We start from the raw sequence: 24,670 nt of genomic DNA, 5'->3' as shown, positions 1-24,670 counted from the left end.
ATTGATTACACTTTAAACCGTACATAACTTGCAGTGTTTTTCATTTTGTGCTATACTACAAACATTTTTATAACTCAGTTAATATATTCCATATTTTGTGTTCTTATTGATTATGAATATTTCTTTAGGGGATTTTATTGCTTTTAAAATAACAAATGGTAGGTATTAAAAAATAGAAAAAAAACTATTGCAGCCTTTATATTTTTCTTTCCCTTGGTAATTCGAATACATACATTTTACCATGCATATAACCAGAAGATCTTTTCCCATATCTTTTATACTTCTTCACACTGATATTAAAAATTTCCTAACAGAGTGCACAGTTAAAGAATCAGATTTTTCCAGTGAAACCCACAATTTAATGTGCTTGACATGAATTCATAATCCTTTCCTTCCACAATTAAAAAAATTTAAGTGCCAAAAGATTATCGCATGTAACATGATGGTTTTACATCAAGTATATATTATCTTTCCTAATTGCCATTTCAGTTTATAGGCTAAAATATGATTTATACATATGATATGATTTCACTATTAATTATCAAATTGAAAAAATTAAAATCTTCACATTATAAATTCTCTCTTGGAAATTAGTTTTATTATTTTTTCCATAATCCTATCATGCAAGTTATAAGTGCACCGCGACACGAACACTTTAATTTTTCCAGTTAGTTTTAAGCAAGCCCAGAGGTGAGGTTTAATAAGGATCAATGGCACTTTATCTGGGACAGGGCCTCTTCACAGCATGCAAATTACACAGTAACACTTAAAAAAAGAAATAGATTTAATTAAAAAAAAAGTAGAACCACAGGCTCTGGAAATTCAATTAAAGGATTTATGCAAAGGTTTGCTAGGTTTTTATATGCAGTTACTGCTTACATAATGAGCTTTTCATATTAAAAATCAATAGGTAATCTAGACTAGAAGATCATCCCCTTAAATACATTTTTGAAATCAATTTGAAAAATAGTCCATCAACTGCTGTGACTACTCTTGCTACTTCGATTACACTAAAAGCAATATTTAGATTGTAAGGCATGCTACGGAATATCTATGCTTGCATATGGCTTTCAAGGGCTCTTATACCTTTGAGTGCCTAAGATGATCACCTAGTAATTCAAGATTGTGTTAAATGTATAAATAATTTATTTAATTACCAGCAAAAGCCCACAGATACAACCCCACTATATCTATAATGGTTAAATGAAAAAAGGGGGAAAGGGAGGAATTGAAGGAGAAAGAGCGGGAGTAAAAGGGGAGAACTTAAGGAGAAAAAGAGGAAGAGAGAAAGAAAGAAAAGCAGGACAGAGAGGAAGCCAGGAAGGGGGGGAGGGCTTTTCTAAATTAGACTTTGCTATCTCAATTGCCTATTGTGTGTTGGCTACTTAGCCTTTGGAGATATGCATTTCACTTTAAAACTCATTTAGGTCTTCAACAGAGGAAGCAATTAGCTGGCTTGGACCTTAAGCAGACTTTCCATCCTCTGTGACAAAGGGGGACAGATCTTCAAATAAAAGGGAAAGCCACTGTCCAATTATGCCCAGTATATCCACCATTGGTCTTTTGGCCAGACTTTGCCTGGATTTGGTAATAATCAGAAGCCTAGACATATTTGCAAGATTCACCTCAGGCAAATGAGGAAATGACTGTGGTACACAGGGCTGCATCCAGAAAGATAAAGAAAAGAAAGAAACACCTTAGTCCAAACATAACCCCCTTTAGTGCATAATAAATAAATAAGACACCCATTCTTCCAAACATCTTTCCATCAGAATGAAAGTCATGGTTCATGTTATCTTTGAACAAAGTTAGCTTTGCTAAAACTGGAGTAATTTATTTTAAGAACTAAGTTATATCCAAGCAACACTTGAATCTCTCCCGCAAAGCCATGGGAAGAAATAAGCAACAACAGTGACAAACTATAGTTTATCTGTCGACTGAAAGCTCCTATTTCACCAACAGCACATTTGAAGAGGGGGTGTTACAGCCAAAGTGGGTAACAAAGGAGGCCCAGGTAGCACAAGGAGGTGAAGAGGTGAGCCCCCCTCTCAGTTCGCAGGGAGGAGAAGGTGAGACCAAGTAAGAAACAGCAACAGTATCTAATATATGAGATATCAGTAGGGTCTGCATGATCATCTCTAAAGCAGAGCCGTGGCCATGTCCAGTCAATGTGCTGCCCACTCCTCTTGATATACCCACGGCTGTACTGAGGGAAGCACTAAGAGCCAGGTCACGGACCATAGCTGTCTCCATCATTTATATGCTCAGCAGCATTCCTAAAATGCCTGGGGTAAGTCATCATGGCTGCTTCCTGCAGGGTTGACAGAGATTAATCCAATAGTATTGACATCCATAAACAAGGTAAATATTTCTTAGGTATGTGTTTATTTGCTTTTGAATTCTGTACCTGTGAGAAAGAAAAAAATAAGTGATTGGTTAAACATTAAGTTGCAACATGGATGGACAACATCCTGTGAAGGAAAGAAGCCAATCACTGATGACCCATGGGCAGGACTTCATCCATGGCACGTCCAGACTGTGCACACTTAGAGACAGAAGGCAGACTCATGTGTGCCAGGGCCAAAGGATGGCAGGGATGAAAAACTGGGGGAGGAGGAGGGGGGAGGAGAAGGGAGCGATGACTGCAGGTGACAGGAAGAGTCATGGAAAGACATTGAACTGAACAATTTAAGTGGGGGAAATCTGTTGTAAAAATCTAGGTACAGTTTATAGACTGTAGTTCAAATACTATTAGGTTTGAAGAATAGAAAAAAATGTGAAAAAGGAGGAAACAGGTTAAGAAAAGATATCCTTATTTTTCTACCAAAACTCACCTTTCTTCCTGTCTTTCTCTTTCTCTGTCTCTCTCTCTCTCTCTCACACACACACACACACACACACACACACACACACACCTTCCATGATTATTAGAATGCATTGGGGTAAAATATGTATACATAACAAACTTTTACTGAAAGGATCTAAAAATCATACTAAGCAGACCTCAGGACTGCATGAAAGGAGAGCTTTAGCATAAAACGTCCCAGGTTAGCGTGAACAAAATGTCAAATATGAAACTGTTTTGTAACAACGTGAGTGGGTTAGTAATGGAAGTTTGAACAATGTTAACACTTAAAATTTTCAGCTGAACCATTTCAATCCATAAATGTATAAAAGTCATTTTACAGTGTGCTTAACAGTCAAGACCAAGAGCTGTTATAAAAGAAGATGCCCTCAATGTCACTTCATTTTCTTTTATTCTTATTATCACATTTAAATCTCTCTGTAAAAGTGGTCTTGATAGGTAACTTTATAGCACATTTCAAGACTATTCATTCTGAACCGAACTTCCTCCATGGAATTAACAGATAAAGAGAGACCACTTTCCCCTCATCATCCCTAAATTAATGCTGCATCTGGAGGGCAGAATGGTGGTCTGTGCGACAAGGACTTGGCATGACGTGGCACGTGAAGGCTCCATAGTCTTAGAGGTGACTCTTCCATTGCCCGCTGAGGACCACTGGCTGATTGCACTACTCTCAGCTAGCACCTTGCCGGTCACTTTCCAAAGGGTTGGGAATAACAAGCCGGGCAGAATCAAGGCTGGCACTTGTGGTCGAGAAAGAATTCTAAGGGAATGGTCACAGGATCCTTATTACCACTGGGTATAGTATGTCAACCTTGCCAAACTGAGGATGGAAGGACAAATCATCATCATCATCATCATCATCATCATCATCATCATCATCATCATTGACTGTTAATCATCTCTGCTCACAGGTTAATAAGCAAACATTGTCTGAAAAGGGTCCTGGAATAATGTTTTCAACGTTGTGGATCATATGCAGCTACTCATCTGAAGTCTAGAGCAGCAGCAAATTACCCAGCAGGGCATAACATAAACAAGACTGTGTTCCATCGAAACTTGAAAGACACTTGACTTTGAATTTCATGTACTCTTTATACACTGTGTACATTTATTAATTGATTTTCATTTTTGGTGTTGGACCTGGAACTTGAACTAAGGGTCCAGGCAATGCCATGAGCTTCTTTTGCCATTTCTAGCTTTTTTTGTAAGTTTAGTGGAGATAAGAGTCTCAGAGAGGTTTCTGTCCCTGCTGGCTTTGAACAGCAATCCTTAGATCTCAGCCTCCTGAGTAGCTAGGACTACAGGAGTGAGCCACCAGTACTCAGCTACTTTAATTTTTCTATTACAATTTTTCTGCTTTCCCTTCCCCCCCTTTCCAAGATGTGTGCTATTGCTCCCTGCCTTTTGCACATTCAACTATGTTTAAGTGTAAGTACAATTCTTAGTTCACAGGCTGTTCAGAAAGAGGCAGCAGACCCGAGTTGGTCCAGGACCCTGTGCTGCCTTCTCTGGTGCAGAATCAGACTGTTGAGGAAGGAGGTAAATTGGCAATCTCATTTTGACCTAGGGTTCATTCTCACAATGCTCTCTCATCCCATAAAAAAAGGTATGATTTCGTTCTGCATAGCAAAGCTTGATGGCATGCATTCCTAATTACAGAGCAGCAAGATAAGTTAGCTCCTATGGATGGAAATTTACACATGAAACTACTCTGAATTTCTTTGTTCAGAAATAATTACCAACGGTCCAAAGTTTTCTATTACAAAAAAAAATGAGGAAAAGCTTCCAGAATTGATGCACTGCCAGACGTCCTTGGCTGATGAGCCATGAAGCTGACCTGTAGCCTGGCTTCCTGATTCTACTGTGGATGCAGTGGGTTCTATGAGCTCACCCTTGGCATCTGCACTTGAATATGGCTGGGGTCTTATTCTGTAATGTATACAGGGATGGGTATGTATATTGTTATTTTCCATCTCTCCTTTAACCATTGCAAGCAGGGGTTTCTAAAAACATCACATGTACAAATTAGTATTGCATTACCTAGTTAGAATTGACAAAGGAATGGCTTAAGTGAGAAAGGTGAAAAGTTTTAATTATGTAACATTCCTAAAAAGAACTGTCTTTGTAAAGTTTTTAGTATGTGGAGAATCAAAAACCACTAAATGGAATAGTTTAAATGAATGGGAAAAAGACATTAAAAATGTACTAAATTGTATAAAAATTTATTTAATATGTTCACAATATACCTCATGAAATACATCGCTATTATCATTATGTTGAGGGGGAAGAGGAGTAAAATTAAGAATGAAAGAAACTCCAGCCTTGCTCACACCAAATGATGTTCAAGGACTACTTATTTTTATCATCTAACCAAGGCTTCCCAAATAAAGATTTTTTTTAAATACCAGGAGGCAATTACTATAATATAAATGTGCCTCTGTACAAAGTCACAGAGTAAAAAGGTCAATAATAGAAAAGGCAAGAAGTTCAAGTATCACTTCAGGGATTTTGTGTGTGATGAACAGCTCTGAGGTCCTCCTGGCCAAAACCACCACAACAAAAAATGTGCAGGAGACAGAAAGAAAATAAGGAGGAAAGTCTTCTAGCATCGCAATTGTTAACTTTCTGAAATGCTACACTAGTGCTCTCCTCTACAAGAAAATCGTAATTATTTGCGAACATTCAACCAGACAAATGAAGTGAGGGATGAAAGTTGTATTCCCAAAGAATGCTCACCCAGAGTGAGCATTTTAAAATGGTACTCAACACTGTATTGATATGGTGTGTGTGTGTGTATACACGTGTGTGCATGTCTATGAGAGAAAGAAAAGAAAGAGCATGTGCACATGTGTGCATGCACACCAGTACTCAGTCTTGGGGCTGTCCCTTAGCTTCTTCACTCAAGGTTGGCTTTCTACCACTTGAGTCATGCCTCCACTTCTAGGTTTGGGCTAATTAACTAGAGGTAAGAGTATCACAGACTTTCCTTCCTTGGAAGGATTTGAATCTAGTTCCTCTATCTCAGTCTCCTAAGTAGCTCGGACTTTAAGTGTAAGCCACTCCAGCTCTACATTGATATTTTTATTAGTGGTTCATGAATTTTCCAGAGTAGGAAAGCAGGCCCTGAATGAAGAATCGCTACTGTCACATGGATGCTGACATTGGGTGGTGGTTCTACAATGTGAAGGCCATTCTCTCTGCTGTTCCATTGTTTGCTTCTTCTTGTTACATCATGGAAGCAGGAAGATAGATTGTGGGGTCTGGAGTCATCAAACATCATCTATGGCATAAAAAATGGCTGGGTGGTGGGGGTGTAGGAACACCGAAGTATCTTGTTTTTTTCTACAGGAAAGCAAAAGGTTTCCAATATTAATATTCTAAGATTAATTTCTGCTTTTCCGTATTCACTGGAACCTGTACCAGGGCCATTATCAGTTCTAGGTTGTCTGTGAAGGACTGTCTTTTCATGCCTTTTCAACAGAAGGGAGGTAAGGGAATGCAGCACATTGAACAATCAGAGTAGAAGTTGGGGAGCTTGTGGGGGAAAAAAACGATAACTGAGAATACACTGATTTTAAAACAGAAACAGTACCTTAGCCAGGGCAACAAGTAGCCATGCCCCATTTCTTCCCGAGCATTGACAAAACTTCTTTTTAACTACAGGCATGTGCCACTGCAACCATGTAGAAGATGGCAGGGTGAGGAGATGGAAAGACCCAGACAACTTGAGTTACCACATGGAAGAGAACTGCCTGGTAATGCAGAATAGTAAGTTTGGACCTTCTGCAAGCAAGGATTGAATTCAGGCACATGCTTGAGCCACTGTACGTGTGTGGGCTTGTGACAGTGGCCAGCATTTACCTTTAATAATACATCTGTCTAAAACTTAGACTTGTCAAGTCCCGGATGCTTTCATCCACATCTTATTGGCTCTAACCCAGGTTACACATGTTGGTTTGATTTAGATCTATTGAGCAAACAACCAAAAGGACATCCATCGGCACCCTCGGCATCAGGTCCCGTGGGTCTGATGTTCGCCACTCTGAAGGATGGCTTTCTCAGGCAAAACATGCATGACAACACTTCTGGACTGGATCGGTCGTGCATGTTGCAAACAGAGTCCACAGATGCTGCCTCAGTGTGTGAGACTTGTTGAAGCTGCCTATGCTCTTAAAGGAAGGTGCTCTGCATCTTGTAGCTGGACTGCTTTTTATTAGAAAGTGCTTCTGGACACCCCACACTCTGCTTCCAGAAGTCGAGTGTCACATTGAATGGGTGATTTCAAATACCATTATCACACTGTGTTGTAGAGACTGCCGTGTCAATTCTAGAACCCTGATTTCTTCTCTGCTCCCTTTCGGTTTTGCTCCAGACCTGGTCCAAGTGCAACTGCAACAATACACATACTGTAGCTTAAGAGGTTGATCTTTGTATATTATGTGAATCTGTATTTTCCTTGCACTCTAGTTCCTCAATGGAAAACAAATTGCAGAAGGGAAGTCTTTATAGTTAACAGTCCTTAAATGTTTTACAGGCAGAAATCTTGGTGGGTGGTTTGGAGGTTCAATTACCCTTCTCAGGAGAGGGTGTAACTATCCCTGAGGGTTTAGATAACAAACCCAGAGTGACTCTGGGCCACTTAAAACCTGTGTTATTTACATCAGCCTCTGAATTCTACAAGTCAAGGAGAGGACATTTGGGCATTTGAAGAGGAAGACTTGCAGGACTACACTGGTGTTGAAGCAAACCATCTGGGATGCCAAAGCTGGAATCAAACAAGGGGCTCAACTGATCCCCTCACCTCACTCTCCCAAATAGATGGGATTATGGGCACCTGCCACCACCGTCACCAGCTGTGATGTCTCTTCTGAGAGAGCTGACAATGTACCATGGGATGGCTTCCCAAGGACCTGCACCCCATGGGATGTACAGAAACAGAGGGTGGGTCAGGGCTCTGTTGCATGGTTCTCCTGTGCAATATTACTGCCACTGCAATCACAAGGGTAAGGCCTGGCAGTGAGCAGCAAGCGGCACCACTGGTGCAACCTCAGAGTTGGAGTTCAGCATGTGGTCTCATGAAATGTGTACAACAATTACAATTTGTGCAATCCTAGCACAGGATCCAAGTTCGGTTAAGAGCAGGTCAGCTCTCTAGAAAAGAGAAGAGAGAATATGTGGAAAGCCACGGAAGATTGAAGATGTGATGTAAAAAGGTGCTTGGGCTCCTGGGGGCCAGAAACAGTTCCAAAGGCACTGAGAACAGGCCCTCTGAGATAGGCAATGTTGAACAGTGGCCTGGGAACGAGGGAGGATTTAAGTAGAAAGGGAGACACAACAATTGAACTCACTGCTCCTTAGAACTGTCCAGTTCAAACTGGTGTTGTAAAGAAATGAAAAACCAAGCCAAAGAAGTGAAAAGAAACCACAGTATTTGGGGTCACTGGATCCTGCTGTCATTTTATATTCAATGTATGTATGGTAGAGCCAATGCCAATGGTTCACGGCTATAATCCAAGGTACTCTGGAGGCAGCAGTTAAAAGCAATCCCAGGCAGTAAAGTCTGTGAGATGAGACTCTTTTCTCTGATTAACAAGCAAAAAACTAGAAGTGAGGTTTGGCTTAAGTGGGAGAGCACTAGCCTTAATCAAAAAATAAAACAAAAGTGCCTAGACCCTGAATTCAAGCCCTAGGACTAGCACACACAAAAAATACATGTATGGTGCTTGGGACATGCCAGTTGTGCCATAGAGTTGCATAAAGTATACTCTTCTAAGGTCTAAGAATGAGGAAGAAACTTCTAGTACTATCTGGTCTACTTCAAATTGTTATCAGGACTCATTTTGAGATCTTTTTTCCTTATAATTCTGAACAGAGGGAAAACAGACATTAATTAAGCAAAGCTTTATCTCATTCTACTCTAATGAAAGCCAAGTTACACTTACATTTTTCCTAAGATTTTTCTCCACTTAATGAACACATTATCCCTGAGTTTTCAAAGTCATTTTACAAAAGAGCATTCAAGAGACATTAAAGTCAGTTTAAACTAAAAAGTCTTTTTGAAGTCAATAAACAATAAAAGAACAATGAAAAGAGAGCCTTTGATCCTGCCTTAGTCTAAAGTATTTAATTTCTGTTTTAATCTACTAGATGAGTAAGGCTTACATTCAAATATTCTTCACCGCTGGCATACAGAAAGCATGAAATGCATGAGTTTTGTAAATCTCTTCTTAAGATATGTGCAGGAGTGTGTGCATGGATAAGTTTGTGAGTACTTGTGTGTGAATGTGTAAGTATGCACAGCTGTATGAGTACACATGGGTGTATATATTAACATAAACTTTATATGAGTCTATGTGTACACAGACATGTATATATGAAAGTATGTGTGTGCAAATACATGTTTGTGTGTACATATACAGGTACATGCATGAATATCACACACATATACATATCTCATTAAAAAGGCTATAAGTCAATAGGAAGTCTTCCACTAGGAAAAGGAAAAGTTTTAAACTTATTTCTAGTCTACTTTGAAAATTAAAAAAAAATGAGAGAGAAAGAAAAAGAAAATAAAATCTTTGCCTTTGAAATTCATGACAAGATCAAAGACTATAATGCACATAGATTTTTTTTCAAGGTGTACATTATTAATAACACAGGCAAACACATAACAAATCAATACTGTGGTCAAGAGAGGGTAAGGTAAGTAAGTATACGTCTACAGGGGCTATGCACACCACACAGGCCAATCCTTGGGATCCCTGTCTGAGCTCTGTTTACCTAGTATTACTCTCGACCCAATCAACTCCTGAAATAAATAGAGGCATTGTTCAAGCAGGCGCAAGTAGAACATGACCAGCTTGGTATCTTCCATTTGTATTAAGGAGTTACTCTCCTACTTTATTGGGGTGAAATTCCCAAACTGTTCAATCTCCAGTACACTCCCCACACCAATTTAGATTCAAAAAAATGAACCATTTTATTCTGTAGAGCTTAGTAGCATCTAGTTCATGCACAGAGTTGTGCAATCCTCACCTCTATCTACTTCTGAAATGTATGCCTCATTCCCCAGGAACCCCATGCCCACTAGCAGTCACCCTCATGGCCTCCCTGAAGGCCCTGTACCACCCCCGCTCCACAGTCTACATTCTCTCGATGGCTTTGCCTCTGTGGCACTCTGTATGAATGTTCTCATAGAATGTATGACTTCTTGTATCTGAAAGCCTATTCTCTTCTAATTTGGAGACAAATACAATCTATCCACATTCAAACATGAGTCTAAAGATCACTTCTTCATAAAGAAAAACAAAACCCATAAAACACTATCTACCTGAAAGAAATGTGTACCTTGCTTTTTGTGATGCCCTCTGGTGATGGTAGTGTTTCCCAAGCAAATGGAAGGAAGTGTGCTAATTCATATACTGAGGAGCACATACAGCAGCTGACACAAGTGGACAGCAGGAGCACTTCCCAGGGACAGTGGGTGTACATGAGCTATTTTTCAGGGGTCCAGAAGAATACAGATCCTAAAGAAAATAGTTCTTTAACAAGTGCTCCATTTGAAATGGCTCTGCGGGCTGTCTGGGTTGCAGGTCTCTGTCACAGTGATTTCTAAGTGGATTACTCATCCACTCTAGAAAATGGGAGTTTAGTAGCTCTCCACAACCTCCTCTCTCTGATTTTCATGAGGGACCAACACCATGTCCTGAGAGCAAAAAGGGCATTTGCAGTGCCCATTACCCCAACAAGGGGATGAGCAGGGGCCTCACAACGACACAAAATCTCTATCAGGACTGGAAAGTGGGGGCCACAGAAGAAACAATGAATGCGTCTATAATTCTGGGCAGAATATAGAACATGGAGAGGGATCTGGGTGCAAATTCTGACATGATGTCTAACCAGCAGTGCTATCAACTAGAACAAAGGGATTCACTGAATGTTTGCCAAGCAGATGAGAGGTGAGCACAGGATGACCACTTGATATGCTGTGGCCATTGGCTGCTCTCTCGGCATCCCCTCTGGGTGTGGACTACAGAGAGACTGAGCACCATCACCTGTTGCTGAGTCCCGCCTCCCCCTCTTCCCGCTCCCTTCCTTTCATTCACCATTCCTTCCAATCCAGTTTCATGGTAGAAATGCCACCACTTTATGTATGCCAAATGAGTTCTGTAGCACAGTACTCCTCACCTCACAGCCCTCTGTGATAGAGAGACAAGCCTTTCCCAGGCCCTGACTAGTTTGCACAAATATGGGTAGCATCTACTCCATACAGGCAAATTGGGCCTTTTAATTCACCAGGAGATCAAATGCAAGCAGGGCTCCCTTACAGACCAGTCCTTGAAACTCTTCACTTGGTCATAAACCTTGACTAATCTAACACAGGTCAATCAGCCCTGGGCTGTAGCAGCTATGAAAATGACCCACTTAGCCAATATTCCCCAGGCACAAAAGCAAAAGGCATTTACTGAGAACCTACTCTGTGCCACATCAGTAAAGACATGGATGTGCTGGAGCTCATGGTGGCATCTCATTGGTCTCTCCAGGCCTCCGGATGACCCTTATCCTACTCAAAATGAAACAAGTGACAAGCTGCCTGTTTAGCAGTAGTGGTCACCACTCAGCAGGCCTCAGAATGCCAGGGGCTTCTTCTATGAATGTCAACAATGTGACAGTCCTAGCAAAGCCCCTCACCTGTTTCAACCAGCATGCAGTTGGACACCTTGGTCTTCAAGGGCAGTCCCTTTACATGGGTAGGCCTTTCTTTTATGTCAGTCATGGAGTCTGAACTCAAGACCTGGCTGCTGTCCCTGTGCTTTTTCCCTCAAGGCTAGCTCTCTACCACGTTGAGCCACAGCACCCACTTCCAGATTTCTAGTGGTTAACTGAAGATAAGAATCTCATGGACTTCCCTTCCTGAGCTGACTTTGAGCTATGATCCACAGATCTCAGCCTTCTAAATGGCTAGGATTACAGACATGAGCCACCAGCTCTCAGCTAGGCCTTTCTTTAATGCACTGTATAACAAATTCTTCACTAACTTCACCAAAGATGGACATCATCTGCACCTACCAGAACACACACAGTACACTTTAACTGTCCTGAAAAAACACTGAACCCAAGTGTATAGAAACCCTCTGCATTGCCTACTTATTTTCTTTCTGGCACAGTAAGACAAAATCTGTTACTGTGAGGACAGGACAGCAGTGAGATTCAAACTGAACACAAAGCATCCTGCCCAGTTCCCCAGTAAAGGCAAATAAAACAAAAGTTCAATGAGCCTCAAAGCCAGTGTGCAGAAATGTCATGGTGCCTGGAAAGAAGAGATCAGAGCACACTTAGGACATTGCTGTCCTCCCCAGGTGGTGGGAAAGCTCACTGGAGGGGGGCTGGGGTGGGGAGACAAGCATGGAGTGCTCAAGAAAAACATCTGGGACAGGGAATGACTCAGAGAAGCATCCACAGGCAGTGTGAATGTCACCAGTGTGGCCTGCCCCGGAGCCCACAGCCTCACTGCCCAGAACTAATCAAGAAAAACGTAACTAGTCCAGGCGGCAGGGCGAGTTTACAACAACTGACAGTAACTATAACATACGCCAGTTTGTATTAAGATGTTACGGCCCCTTTCCAGTTCTAATCACCAATTATGACTCTATTACTCGCACTTGGCAGTTCATCTGCTCCTGCCTCCACGGAGGGCGACGTGGAGACGGACCTCTGATCTCCCTGTTCTGCTTCAGTGAGTGCTCAGCATGGCGGCTGTCATTTGCAGACACTGAAGTGGTAAGACATTGCTTTGGCTTAGATAACTGTACCTGACCTTACAACAATTTACTAAGGAAATACCTGCTTAATAGCAGTGTGGGTGCCTTTCCTTGATGCTCGCCCCTGCACTGCAAATTAGTGACAACGGGATAAATCTATGGCCCGCTCAGTAGGCACTTCATTAAATCACTGTTCTCTTGCCTTGTAGCACACTAATAGAATCACAGCCCTCGTTAGCTACTGAATAAAAGATCAATCACAGACTTTGAAAGCTCTTGCTACCAGCTTCCAGAGGAAATGGGGGGGGGGGGATGAGAGAAAGAAAAAGAGAGAGAGATATTTAGGATCATCGCTGAGATTCTGAATAGCCTTGCTGTAAGTTGCTTAAATTACCTTTTCCACAACTGACTTCAAGTTCAATACTCAGAGGAACTTGTTAAGCCTGCTTTTGAGAGCTGCACTCTTAATATATGACTGCTAGACCCTGGTCAAAAGTTCATAATGTGCATATGTAAAAAGGTACTAAATTGCCTGAGGGCTAAAACCAGAGGAGTTTAATTGTAGCAAAATGCTGAAAATGGCCTGTTGAGGGTCCTTCTGTGGGGATACTGCTGGCTCTGGCTGATTGAAGTACAGAACATAAAAGTCTTACAACAATATTTCCTTAAATGCTGGGGAAACTGCCAGCAGTTGGTATTGCATGAATGTTGTGGTTAAAGAAAAACATTTTCCTCCCCTAAAATAAATAGAGTATTAAAAACTGCTCCAGCCCATAATTCTAAAGCATGACGGAAAAAGGGAGGGCCCGGTGATAATAAATAAGGTATAATTCATAGGGCATGTCCAATCTACTTGCAGTGTATTTTTACATGGGCACATTGGAGGTATTCAGGCATGACCTGTAAGGGGTACTGGACTGTGTGAATGGCAGTGATTCTGAAAATAGTTTTGTAGTGAAGTAACAGCTGCTGCCAGGTGCCTCTCCTATTACCAGATTAGACGCATCCATGTGTGGACCTTTGGAAAGGGACCTGGTTGCTTGTCTTTAGTTCTTCTGTCAAATGAGATCTGGCATCTCACCTACATGCAACAGCCTTGTTTCTTTCTTGTTTTTTTTTTTTTGCCCTGTGTTCTCCAAATGCACTCCCTCTTTTTAATTTCACTTTCTGGTTTTACTAAGTAGTTCTTCATTTGGGATAAATACAAAACAACAATAGTGAGTGAATATAGGAGGTGACTCAGAATGCTCAGTGGTTGAGAACCTCTGTTCCTCATCTGTAACATGGCCATGGTAATTCAAACCTCATTAAATTGCTGTGGGAAATAAAGTAAGTAGAATACTGTTGTTTATTTTGACAGCTCTTGACTGGCGCTGGTGGTTCATGCCTATAAAACTCTAACTGCTTGGGAGGCTAATATCTGAGGAGCCTGGTTCAAAGCCAGACTAACCAGACAAATCTGAGAGACTCTTACCTCTGATTAAGTAGCAAAACAGCCAGAAGTAGATTGTAGCTCAAGTGGTAGAGCGCCAGTCTTGAGCAAAAAATCCTAAGCCAAGAGCAAGAGGCCCTGAGTTTAAGCTCTGGAACCAGCACACACGTGCACACATATGTACACAACTTACACAAAACCTGTTAACTAACTAAATAAATATTTACTCTCTACTATCCTGTATTTCCTGTGGACCTCTGAATGACCCAACAGATATTCAAAACTAGAACAACACAGACCAAAGTCTTCTAAAATATGGTTACAGTTTTCAAGGCAATTTTGAGAAACAATCAAAGTTTCTCTGTGAATGGCATATTCCAGAAGTGACCCCATCTAACTGACCCTATGCATTGAAAAGCATATAAATTTATTGAAAAGCAATAAAATGTCATTTGTGATTCCTTGATTTCATCCTTAGCCAACTTCTTCAAGACAAACAGAAGCCCTCAAAGGCTTACTCCAGAGTTCATGAGACTCTTTCTCTCCTCAGATAACTGATCAACGCTTTCCTGTTTGTGCTACATTGCAAGTACCACCATCTTCATTCCTATTCTCTGTGTGAAAAATAAAAATGCCTACAAAAAACCATAACAAACATAGAAAGTGACATCAGAGACCCCAAAGTCAAAGGGGTCAGGTGACTTCAGGGAAATGATGAACCTATTTAATTCCTGCTAAAAATGCTGTAATTTAATACCATTTGTTACAAGAGTGCATAAAAATATCCTAAAAATAATAAACTAGCTCTGATGTTAAGACTATCAGCAAAATCTCCCAGCACCCACAGCTGACCTGCTGTGTAGAGTTGGTCTTATGGACACTAGAAAAACTTAGCCTACTGTGAGGTTATCTTCCTGGAAGTATGTTGTCTGACTTTATAAATATTCTGTCATCTCCATACTCTGGCATTCCCGTACTCCATTCCTGGTTCACCCCGTAAGCCTGGATTCCTGCAAGCCAGTGATTTCCAACTGTGCAACTTAAGGCAGCCACTATACTTAATTAATTCAGAAAAAGGAGAGGGCAAGTGGGTTTATCAAGTACTTGAGTACTTCAAGAATATAATTTTGGATTTACATAAAGAGAAGTAATTAAGCATATCTGTGCTCTGAAAATACTTTCCAGTATCTTTTTTGAATCTCTCAGCATATATGTCAATAAAAATATGTTTACTGGGCAAACAGATGGCCTATTGGGCTGAAAATCTATCTTTGAAACCCTGAGCAGTACCAATTCTATCTCCAACATGTACTGAAATTAACTGAAAGCCCTAAGTAGAAATATATCTATATAACTGAACTCAGAGGCAAAGCCATTCAAAATGAATTTTTCTTTTATCTTGAAACAAGTAAGATCTCTAAAGAGATACTCCAGTTACTATGCATCTAAATAATGGAATAATCAATAATAAAGCAGGAAAATTAAGGATAATTAATAAAAGTGGGGAGATATTCCTAAATCTAGTGAGAGGAGCCTGGCCATTTCCCAGTAAAGCGGGGGACACAGAGTTGTTCATGATTCTATGACATATAATGTCCCAGGTCTTGTAAGTCATGCCTTGCCATCTCTTTTTATAAATCCTAGTTTTAGGATTGTTAAGTAGTTGCACAAAGAAGGTACCATTCAGCAAAACAGTTTATGAATACGATGCATCTTGAGCAATGCCACCCCTTTTATTGGTGCCCTCCAGTAGGTATTTAGGCTGAGTAAAAATTACCACATTATTAATATTATTTTCTAAACTGCATATACGATGATTTCCAAGAACATTGATTGACAAACACAAGTATTCTGTAATAATAGTCTTTAATAAACGTGAAGAAAGCAAACTTCCCCCCATAAAATCACCAATGTCTCTTCTAATTCTACTACACTCCTCAGAGATAAGAGTAGGTAAGTAGATAAGAGTTAAAGACAACATGAGAAAAAAAATGAAATAGTAAAAACCATGCAAGACCTCCATGGTTGGTAAGAAGAATAATGAACAGAAAGAAAGAAGAGGCGGTGACCCAGGCTCATGATGCAAGAGACAAACAGGGGACCATCAGAGCCCTTTCCACAGACTAGATTTTAAAACAAAGCTTATCTCTTCGATAATGTCCAGGTCCACATGAAAAATACATCCCCTCAAAATACACAGTCACTGGGGCTGGGAAGGTGGCTCAGTGGTAGAGCGCTTGCCTTGCATGCATGAGGCCCTGGGTTCAATTCCTCAGCACCACATAAGCAAAAAGAAAAAAGCCAGAAGTGGCGCTGTGGCTCAAGTGGTAGAACACTAGCCTTGAGCTGAAGAGCTGAGGGACAGTGCCCAGGCCCAGAATTCAGGCTCCATGACTGGACCCCCCCCCTAAAAAAAATACACAGTCACCACATTCCATTAACCCATAGGAGTGGTCACGGTCTCACAGGCTGGTGAAAAGAGCATTATATCATTTCCTCACAACGTGAAGTTGAAAGTGTCTCTCAACATCTTTGGGTTCTGTTATGCCAAGCCCATGGCTTTGGCCAAGATGACTTCCAAGGTTAGGAGAAGCAACAACAGATGGCGTCAGAGAAGGGAAAGGAAGGTTCAGCTTCTCTCACCACAAGTGGCGCATGCGAATCAGCTCCTCCTAAGCCAACCACTGGCCTCCGTTTTGTTACTGTAATGCATTAGTTTATTAATATAATCCCTCTAGGATAGAATTAATAGGACCAACTAACCTGGGAAAACTTCAAGTAGTCATGTAAGTGAAGTAAATTAAATGCCGAGGTGACATGGGGAAAAGAAATTGTGGGAAATGAAGGCTCCCTCCTGCCCCCTCCCCAGGTCCAATAAGAATGTACTAATCATTCCATCACCTTCTCCTCCCCTGTGGACTTCTACAAGGTAATTCCACCCCCAAAACACACAGAGATAAAGCATGGCGCCACCTATGGGCCTCTACTAGTATATCTATGAGCTTATGTATATATTCTGCCTAGTGTATTCATATATGAAGATAGAAAGCACTCATATTTGAATGAAGATTGTGTTCCTGAGTATTAAGAATTAAAAAAATTAGTTAACTTATATTCTTGATGTTTTGAATTACACCACACCTATGAGTATGTGTTATAATGATCACCTACACTTTAAATGTGGGCTAAGGGAACAAATGAATATTTAAGATCACACTTCATGCTGTGAAGTAAAGATTACTTAGCAGGAAATAACTAGGAGGAATAAGAAGCAAATCGGAATTTCTGTGTCAAATTTGGGAAGAACAGGTTATGGGCCCTCATCACTGGGGAATTCTGTAGATTTTTCTCAAGTGGATAAGAAAGCAGCATGGAAAGGCAGATAAGATACAAAGTCTAGTGAAGATATTAATGCCTCTACTGTAAAGCAGAGTCTTTCTAAAGATGTCCCAAAAGACAGCTTGGCACCTGAGAATAAAAATTTGTGACTCTGGAAATATAATGTGTGTGTGTGTGTGTGTATGTGTGTGTCAAGGAAAATAGTTTTTTTTTTTTTTTTTTGGTCGGTTGTGGGGCTTGAACTCTGGGCTTGGGCGCTGTCCCTGTGCTCTTTAGCTCAAGGCAAGCGCTCTACCGCTTGAGCCACAGCACCACTTCCAGTTTTCTAGTGGTTTATTGGCGATAAGAGTCTCACGAACTTTCCTGCCCGGGCTGGCTTTGAATCGCGATCCTCAGATCTCAGTCTCCTGAATAGCTAGGATTACAGGCGTGAGCCACCAGCGCCTGGCTAGGAAAATAGTTTTTATAGTTCCTTCCACCTGCACTGGTAGAATTCACTTTTTTTTTTTTTTTTGCTTGGGGAACATGTGAAAGTCACATAAATGAATTTTTCCCCATGAAACTCTGTACCCAAACACTTGTAATTATTCCTTTGAAAGAACCAAGAGAATCAGAAAGCTAAGAGTGAATGAAATCGCTTCCTGCAACATATTTTCAGGAGAACTTTGGCAGCTCCCAGATAATACTGTTCTAGAAGAACTGTCAGATGAGAGTTAAGAAAGGCCTCTGGAAATGAGGAGAAACACACACACACACACACACACACACACACACACACAATGTTACCAGTGGATCTGAACATATGCCAACTCCCTTAAGTATGCAGCGGATTACAATCGCAGGGCAGGCACATATTGCATGACATTTCAACATCAAAAAACTAACCAGGCCTCCACTAGCATCATCTAAGGCAGTGTATACAAAACTGCTGCCAGCCACAGGAGATGCAAATCTCCCGCCTTCAAACAACGCTCGTAACCCTTCAGAGTGGTGATCTGTCAACGCCACGCTAATTTGATAGTTCCGTCATCAGATGGCATAGCGAATTTCATTACATATTTTAAACCATGTTAACATGGTTTGTTAATGTTGGTATTCACAAAAATGCCATCACTATTTAAATAATAAATGGGCACAATAATTTCCATACATATTCTGGGAACGTGACATGTGGGGATTCTCCATATTCCTCTCTTCATACCTGACTTATAGCATTAGTTCAGAGTCAACAATGAAAAGTTGTATCAAGACACACTGAAGAGTCACTATTTTAGTACAGAAATAAAGATTGTACCTATCAGAAAGAAAAATAGTTTAAATCATGTTAAAATAATGTTCCATCTTAGCACTATCAGATCTCCTTTAGGCAAGAATTTAATGCTACACCATAAGAACCAAGACAGGATAATATTTCATTAAGCACTAAATAACACTTAAATATCAGATATTTTTCTTTACTCGTTGGTTTCTGTACACACGCATGTATGTGCATCACTAAACTCATCCAGAAATTTATATATCCCTTGTGAATCCCTGATCATTTATCTCCATGCTCAGTTCACATTTTAAAAGCTTGTTATGATTACTTTGAAAGTGTCAGCAATATCTATTTCTCTGGCTTCGGGTAGAAAATACTGTCTTTAAAATTCCCAATATTTCTACGTGGCCAGCTTTACCACCTCTCTCTATTGGTCTCCTGGCTAAAACTGTCTTCCTCTCCCCAACTCTCATTTCATAAAAATGGCATCTCAGAAGCCCAGACAATGTAAGCGTCTCAAAAGACTCTAGGTGGTCAGAATTTAGGACATGGCCTCTTCAGTCAATTAGAAAGAGCCTGAATTCTACTCCCCTTGATTTAGTTAGGGGACCCTGGTCAAGTTATTTATTCAAAGCTTCCTTGACAGTAACAAGGGATGAGGGTTGACAAATCAATGTTAGAAATGCATATGATACTTAGCACAAGTCCTGCCATATAGCAAGTGTACAATAAATGTTAGTCGTTTTTAAGATCATTGTAGTCATCACCTTTGTCATTACTGCCATTTTCATATGAGTTACTAAGATCCAGAATCCTCTGCAAACTCCTTGGTGCTATTTGGTATCTGCGCCTCTTTGAGGCATGGATTACTACAAATCCATGTTCATTACTTGAGCCTTTGCTCTAATACTGATTCTACCTTCATTTAAAGTTTAAAGTTTTCCTTAGCAGGATTTCTGCACTAATTTTTGACTGGCTAAAACATTGCTTATCTTGATCACTAAGTTTTCTGCTGCCACCGTCATTTGGTCCCTACTTCTTAGACCCTACTCTCTCACTGCTGTAGAGTGGACCTAAAATACAATTTTTCAGCAATATGTCTATCTTGAACATATCCTTCAGGTCTCAGTAAAGAAAGCATGTCCATTCTGCGACTTCAACTGACTACTCTTATACCTATGCCTTCAAAGGATTAACTATGTTACAGTGGGTGGTAAAGGTCAATAGTGTTTAATGACACTTGTGCCAAAAGCAGCACTTTAACACACCACGTGTGGGGGCACAGACCTGTAATTCCAGCACTCGGAAGGCAGAGGCAGGAGGATCACAAGTGTAAAGCCATACTAGGTTCCACAGGAAGATTGTAGCTCAACATTCCACTCCCAAATTGGCACTTCATAAACAGTTAAACAGTACCATCGCCTAAAACATTTGTTTCAGGCACATGCACACAGATTTGCATATCATGCACACACATGGGTGTGCATACGTACATGTGCATTGAACTCAAACACGTAAGTTTTAGTAATAGTCCAGAAAAAGTTTGAGAGATACCAATCTACACAGGTCATTTGACCTGTCAACGCTCTGCCCTGCACAGGACGGACAGGATGGGTCAGTGTCATCCAAGATTTTAGAAAGTTTGGTAAAGAATGAGATTACCAACAGGCTCAAAGACTAAGTGTACATAAATGAAAAACTCAGGGACATCGGGAGTTTCCTGAGGAGTTTCTTAGGTATTAGCTATGAATGAAATAGTAGTAATAAGCAGCCATCAAAAATTGGGTGACAAAGCTGGGGTGCCAGTGGCTCCTAGCTACTCAGGAGGCTGAGATCTGAGGATTGCGGTTCAAAGCCAGCCTGGGCAGGAAAGTCCGGGAGACTCTTATCTAAAAAAAAAAAAAAAAGAGTTCAAGCCCCACAACCACAAAAAAAAAGAAATTTGGGTGACAAAAGTGTCCACAGAAAAGAAATCTCAGTGGGAGAAGCTGAAGGATCTTAGTATGTACAGAAATTCTGAATGTAAAATGCCTATGGAAAAAAACTTAACTATTTTTGTATAGCCTTAAAACTCAATTCAAGTATTTAGTTGCCCTAATGAAATGCACCTAGTATCATATGTCCATGATATTGATCATCATTGATGCAGGTCTGATTAAAATGTTTTATTCATAAGTACAGAGTTTGAAAAAATCCTCAGGATCCAAGTGGCAGGGTCTGAAATAGCTTGCGTTGGGTCTCTCTACATGAGACAGATTGCTGAGCACATGTGTCTATGTGATATAATAAACAAAACATTTTGGAGTACATGTGGTATATGAATGTGTACCAACATCTACACCACAAACTTTGGTTAACTTCATAAATCATTTTGTACGAACTGATTTAGAACAAAAATTATCGAAAATATGTTGAAAATATAAATAGTTCAATGGAAAACAATGGCTGACACAGAGAAAAAGAAATAGTAAAGAAACGGATCAAAAAAGGAATATGTGTGTGTGTGTGTGTGTGTGTGTGTGTGTGTGTGTGTGTATGTATTTGCTAGGTCTCTGAAGAACTGTAATTATATGTGCATGCATCCGTACATCTGCATACTGATTTGATATAAAGAAGTCAGGCACCTGTGGCTTACACCTGTACTCCGAGCTGACTCAGGAGGCTGGATCTCTGAGGAACATGGTCCAAAATTATCCTGGCAGACAAACCACTAGAATCTTGTGCCCAATTAGCCAACCAAAAGACAGGCATGGAGGTGTGGTTCAAGTGGTAGAGTGGTAGAGTTCCAGTACTGGGATGGGAGTGAGGCATAAGGGAGAGCAAGAAGCACTGAGTTCAAGACCCAGAATAAAACACTAAATTAAAAGGACTGGTCCTCTAAGCTGCTGACTGCTAGACATAACAGGCAGTAACCAGCATTATGCAAAGCATGAAGGAGGTTTTTTTTTTTTTTTAAGAGGCTTCCTAAAATTCTGAAGTAGGGAATGGTTTATTAACATACCCACTGCATAATCTTTGATTGAACATGGACAATACAGAAATAGGTACAAAAGTACAGACTAAGATAAAGCTACTTTGGCTCACTGGTGTTAAGAGATTGTGGAGGATAAGCCTGAACTTCAACTGAGTTCGTTTTATTAATTCAAATTTGACCTATTTCCAAAAGAAGAAGAAGAAGAAGAAAAAGAATCTAAGTTAACTTTAGAGAAAGGATGAACAAAAGTGTTGTGAATAAAATGAATTAGAATCCCTAAAAGGTGGAACAAGATCATATGGTACGGGGCTGGGAAGGTGGCTCAGTGGTAGAGCGCTTGCATGAGGCCCTCGGTTCGATTCCTCAGCATCACATAAGCAAAAAGAGAAAAGCTGGAAGTGGCGCTGTGGCTCAAATGGTAGAACGCTAGCCTTCAGCTAAAGAGCTGAGGGACAGTGCCCAGGCCCAGAGTTCAGGCCCCACGACTGTACACCCCCCCCAAAAAAAAGATCATATGGTAAACATATGCATCAATATGGTTGAGAATAGACAGACAAGGACAAAGTTGCAAAGCTATCCTGTTATCATTTCAGTATCAAACGGAGGGATGACAGCCATCCTTTGGGAGTTTTCCTTTGGAATTCGGAGTCACTGGGTATCTCACACCTGCAGGAACCTGGCTGGGTGTGCTCTGGTTCATGCAATAGATGGAATCCTTGGCACCAGCCGTTCCATTATGTCCCTGACACCAGCACGATTTCACAGGAATGGATGGGACAGGAAGAAGATGAGCATGCCTTGAGTCCTACCATATGCCATAGGGCTGAGCTGTGCTTTACCTCCCTAGACTGTGGGCTATGGGAACTACTGTCTCCAATTAGCCAAGGAAAAGAATATTCAAAGTGGAGATGTCATGCATCTTGTCCACAGTTAAGGAAGAAGGAAGGGGATTCACTAGAAGCCTGATTCCTTCAACTTCAGGGACTACCAATGGCCACTCCGGGACATCGCACTGAACCCTTCCGCCATGCTGCTCAACTCCTATCTACCTGGAAGAGTGGTAGTAGACTATGGAAGATAAATGGGTTGACAGGGAAGGTGCTTAGTTTATGACTTGACGCGAAGTGAATCCTAAGCAGTGTGTGTAGCTGTGCTGTGATAATTGGTTGTCTCTGACCTCTAGAAACACAAAGGACATGTGTTCATGAAAACGCTCAGTGAGGGGCCTACACACATCAAATGAATTTCAAGTCTTCTTCTTATAGATAGTTACAAGGGCATGCCAGTGGTCAGGTAGACTTGGCAAAGGTGGTTTAGATAATTATATATTAATGAGCTTTAATTAATTTTCACTTCAGGTCAAAAGACCTCAACCTGGAGTTCTATGAATCCAATGAAACTGTGAGCCTGGCAATGTCACAAAATAACACTGGAAGATACACCAGCAGAAGCACAAGAGCAAACAAGAGCCTCTGGGATAAAAGAGCCCAGTGTGTTCTCTACTTTCCATCCACGATAATTCTGCCAGCTCCTTCCTGATGCTTGGAATGGAAAAGAATATAAGGGAGAAGAAAATGTCATTGTTTTCATTACTGGGTGTTCTCCAGAATCTAATACTTTCTTATTTATTTTCTTTTAAACGTCTTTTTAATGCCTTTCTTATAGGAAGTCTGCTCGAAGTTCCTGTTGTGATTTCAGCCATGCTAATTTCATTACTCTGTCTTTTATGGTTATGAGGAATCAACTGAGACAGGTGACACACCACACACAACAATGCTAACAGGAGATGTGGAGCTGCTAGGAGGAAAAGAAACTTATTGTGCTCACCTGCCTAAGAATATTAAAATATCAAAAATAGTTTTAAAATTCTCAGATTTTACAGGGTTTTTTTTTCCTCTTAAAGAGTGAGAATACTAAGAAAACATTATGCAGGTCTCAGTAGTTGCTGTACAGTATTTTTTTTGGATCTGGAAAATATACTTTTTATAACTTTTCTCTGAGAAGGAACTCTCTAGCTCAGATTACTTAGATACCCTTACTGTTTATTCTTCTCTTTTTTTGAGCAGTCAGAAGAGATTTCTCTCAGTACTTCAAATAAATAAGATATCCAGCTGAACAAACACCATATATTCTCCTGGATTACTTTAGCTTCTTAAAGAATATTTCACGTTTTTCCCCCCAAATGTAAATGATTAAAGAGACCTCATCATTCCAAGCTCCAGAATGAAATGTTTAAAGTGGTTCAGAGACTACCCATGATAGGATTCAAACAAGCAAAAACACTCCAGCCCAGGAAAAGAGCTTGATCTTTCACAGAGGAAATGTGACTGTTACTCAACAACATATTTTCTCATACATTTTTTTTTTGGGGGGGGGTCCGGTCATAGGGCCTAAACTCTGGGCCTGGGCATTGTCCCTCAGCATTTCAGCTCAAGGAGAGCGCTCTACCACTTGAGCCACAGCGCCACTTCCACCTTATGTGGTGGTGAGGGCCTCATGCATGCAAGGCAAGCACTTTACCACTGAGCCACCTTCCCAGCCCCTTTATCATACATTTCCAATGGGGTGGTTTCACGCCCATCCCCCTCCTCCCTGCCCCCAGCTGAACTTTAACATTTAAAATAGAAGTGTACCATACTTCTCAGAATTGAAAAAATAAAACACACAAAATAAATGGAATTTGTTAAAGGCCTTTGAAAGCTTCCTACTTAAAACAAAACAAAAAACACTTCAAAATAACAAATCCTTGAGATTAGACATATCAGAATAAGAAGAATAATTTTCAATCCAGGCTTTGAAATGATTGGAGAGCCTTTATCTCATGTTATGGCTTAATGAAAGTTTAGGGTTTCTGGCCAGTATTTGAAACTCCAACCCAATCTTGGTTAAAAAGAAAATCCGGTCATCAGTTTCACATGGGCCCCCTCTACTAAAACAGCATGAACATGGACACTTGGATTTAAGAAACATAATCCACCCACTTCTTTATTCTTTTCATAAGCTTTCTTATTAAAGGACTAAATCTTACTTCCCATCA

General features: G+C 40.6%; 1 protein-coding gene across 3 annotated transcripts in view; it reads right to left on the bottom strand.

Moving 5' to 3' along the window:
* Wwox (WW domain containing oxidoreductase) overlaps positions 1 to 24,670 on the bottom strand; it is a 738,022-nt gene that overhangs the window by 487,098 nt on the left and 226,254 nt on the right. The window contains exon 9 of one of the 3 annotated variants that reach the window (XM_013012942.1): positions 3,630 to 3,689. The exons of the other annotated variants lie outside the window; for them this stretch is intronic. Coding sequence (XP_012868396.1) covers positions 3,642 to 3,689 — 48 coding nt within the window. The 3' untranslated portion in view covers positions 3,630 to 3,641. Of the gene's footprint in view, positions 1 to 3,629; positions 3,690 to 24,670 lie in introns of those variants that run through there. 3 annotated transcript variants of the gene reach the window in all.

Source organism: Dipodomys ordii, unplaced genomic scaffold (genome assembly GCF_000151885.1).
Source record: "Dipodomys ordii isolate 6190 unplaced genomic scaffold, Dord_2.0 Scaffold18, whole genome shotgun sequence".
In the NCBI taxonomy this organism is placed as follows: domain Eukaryota; kingdom Metazoa; phylum Chordata; class Mammalia; order Rodentia; family Heteromyidae; genus Dipodomys; species Dipodomys ordii.
This window is presented reverse-complemented; position numbering and strand designations above follow the sequence as displayed.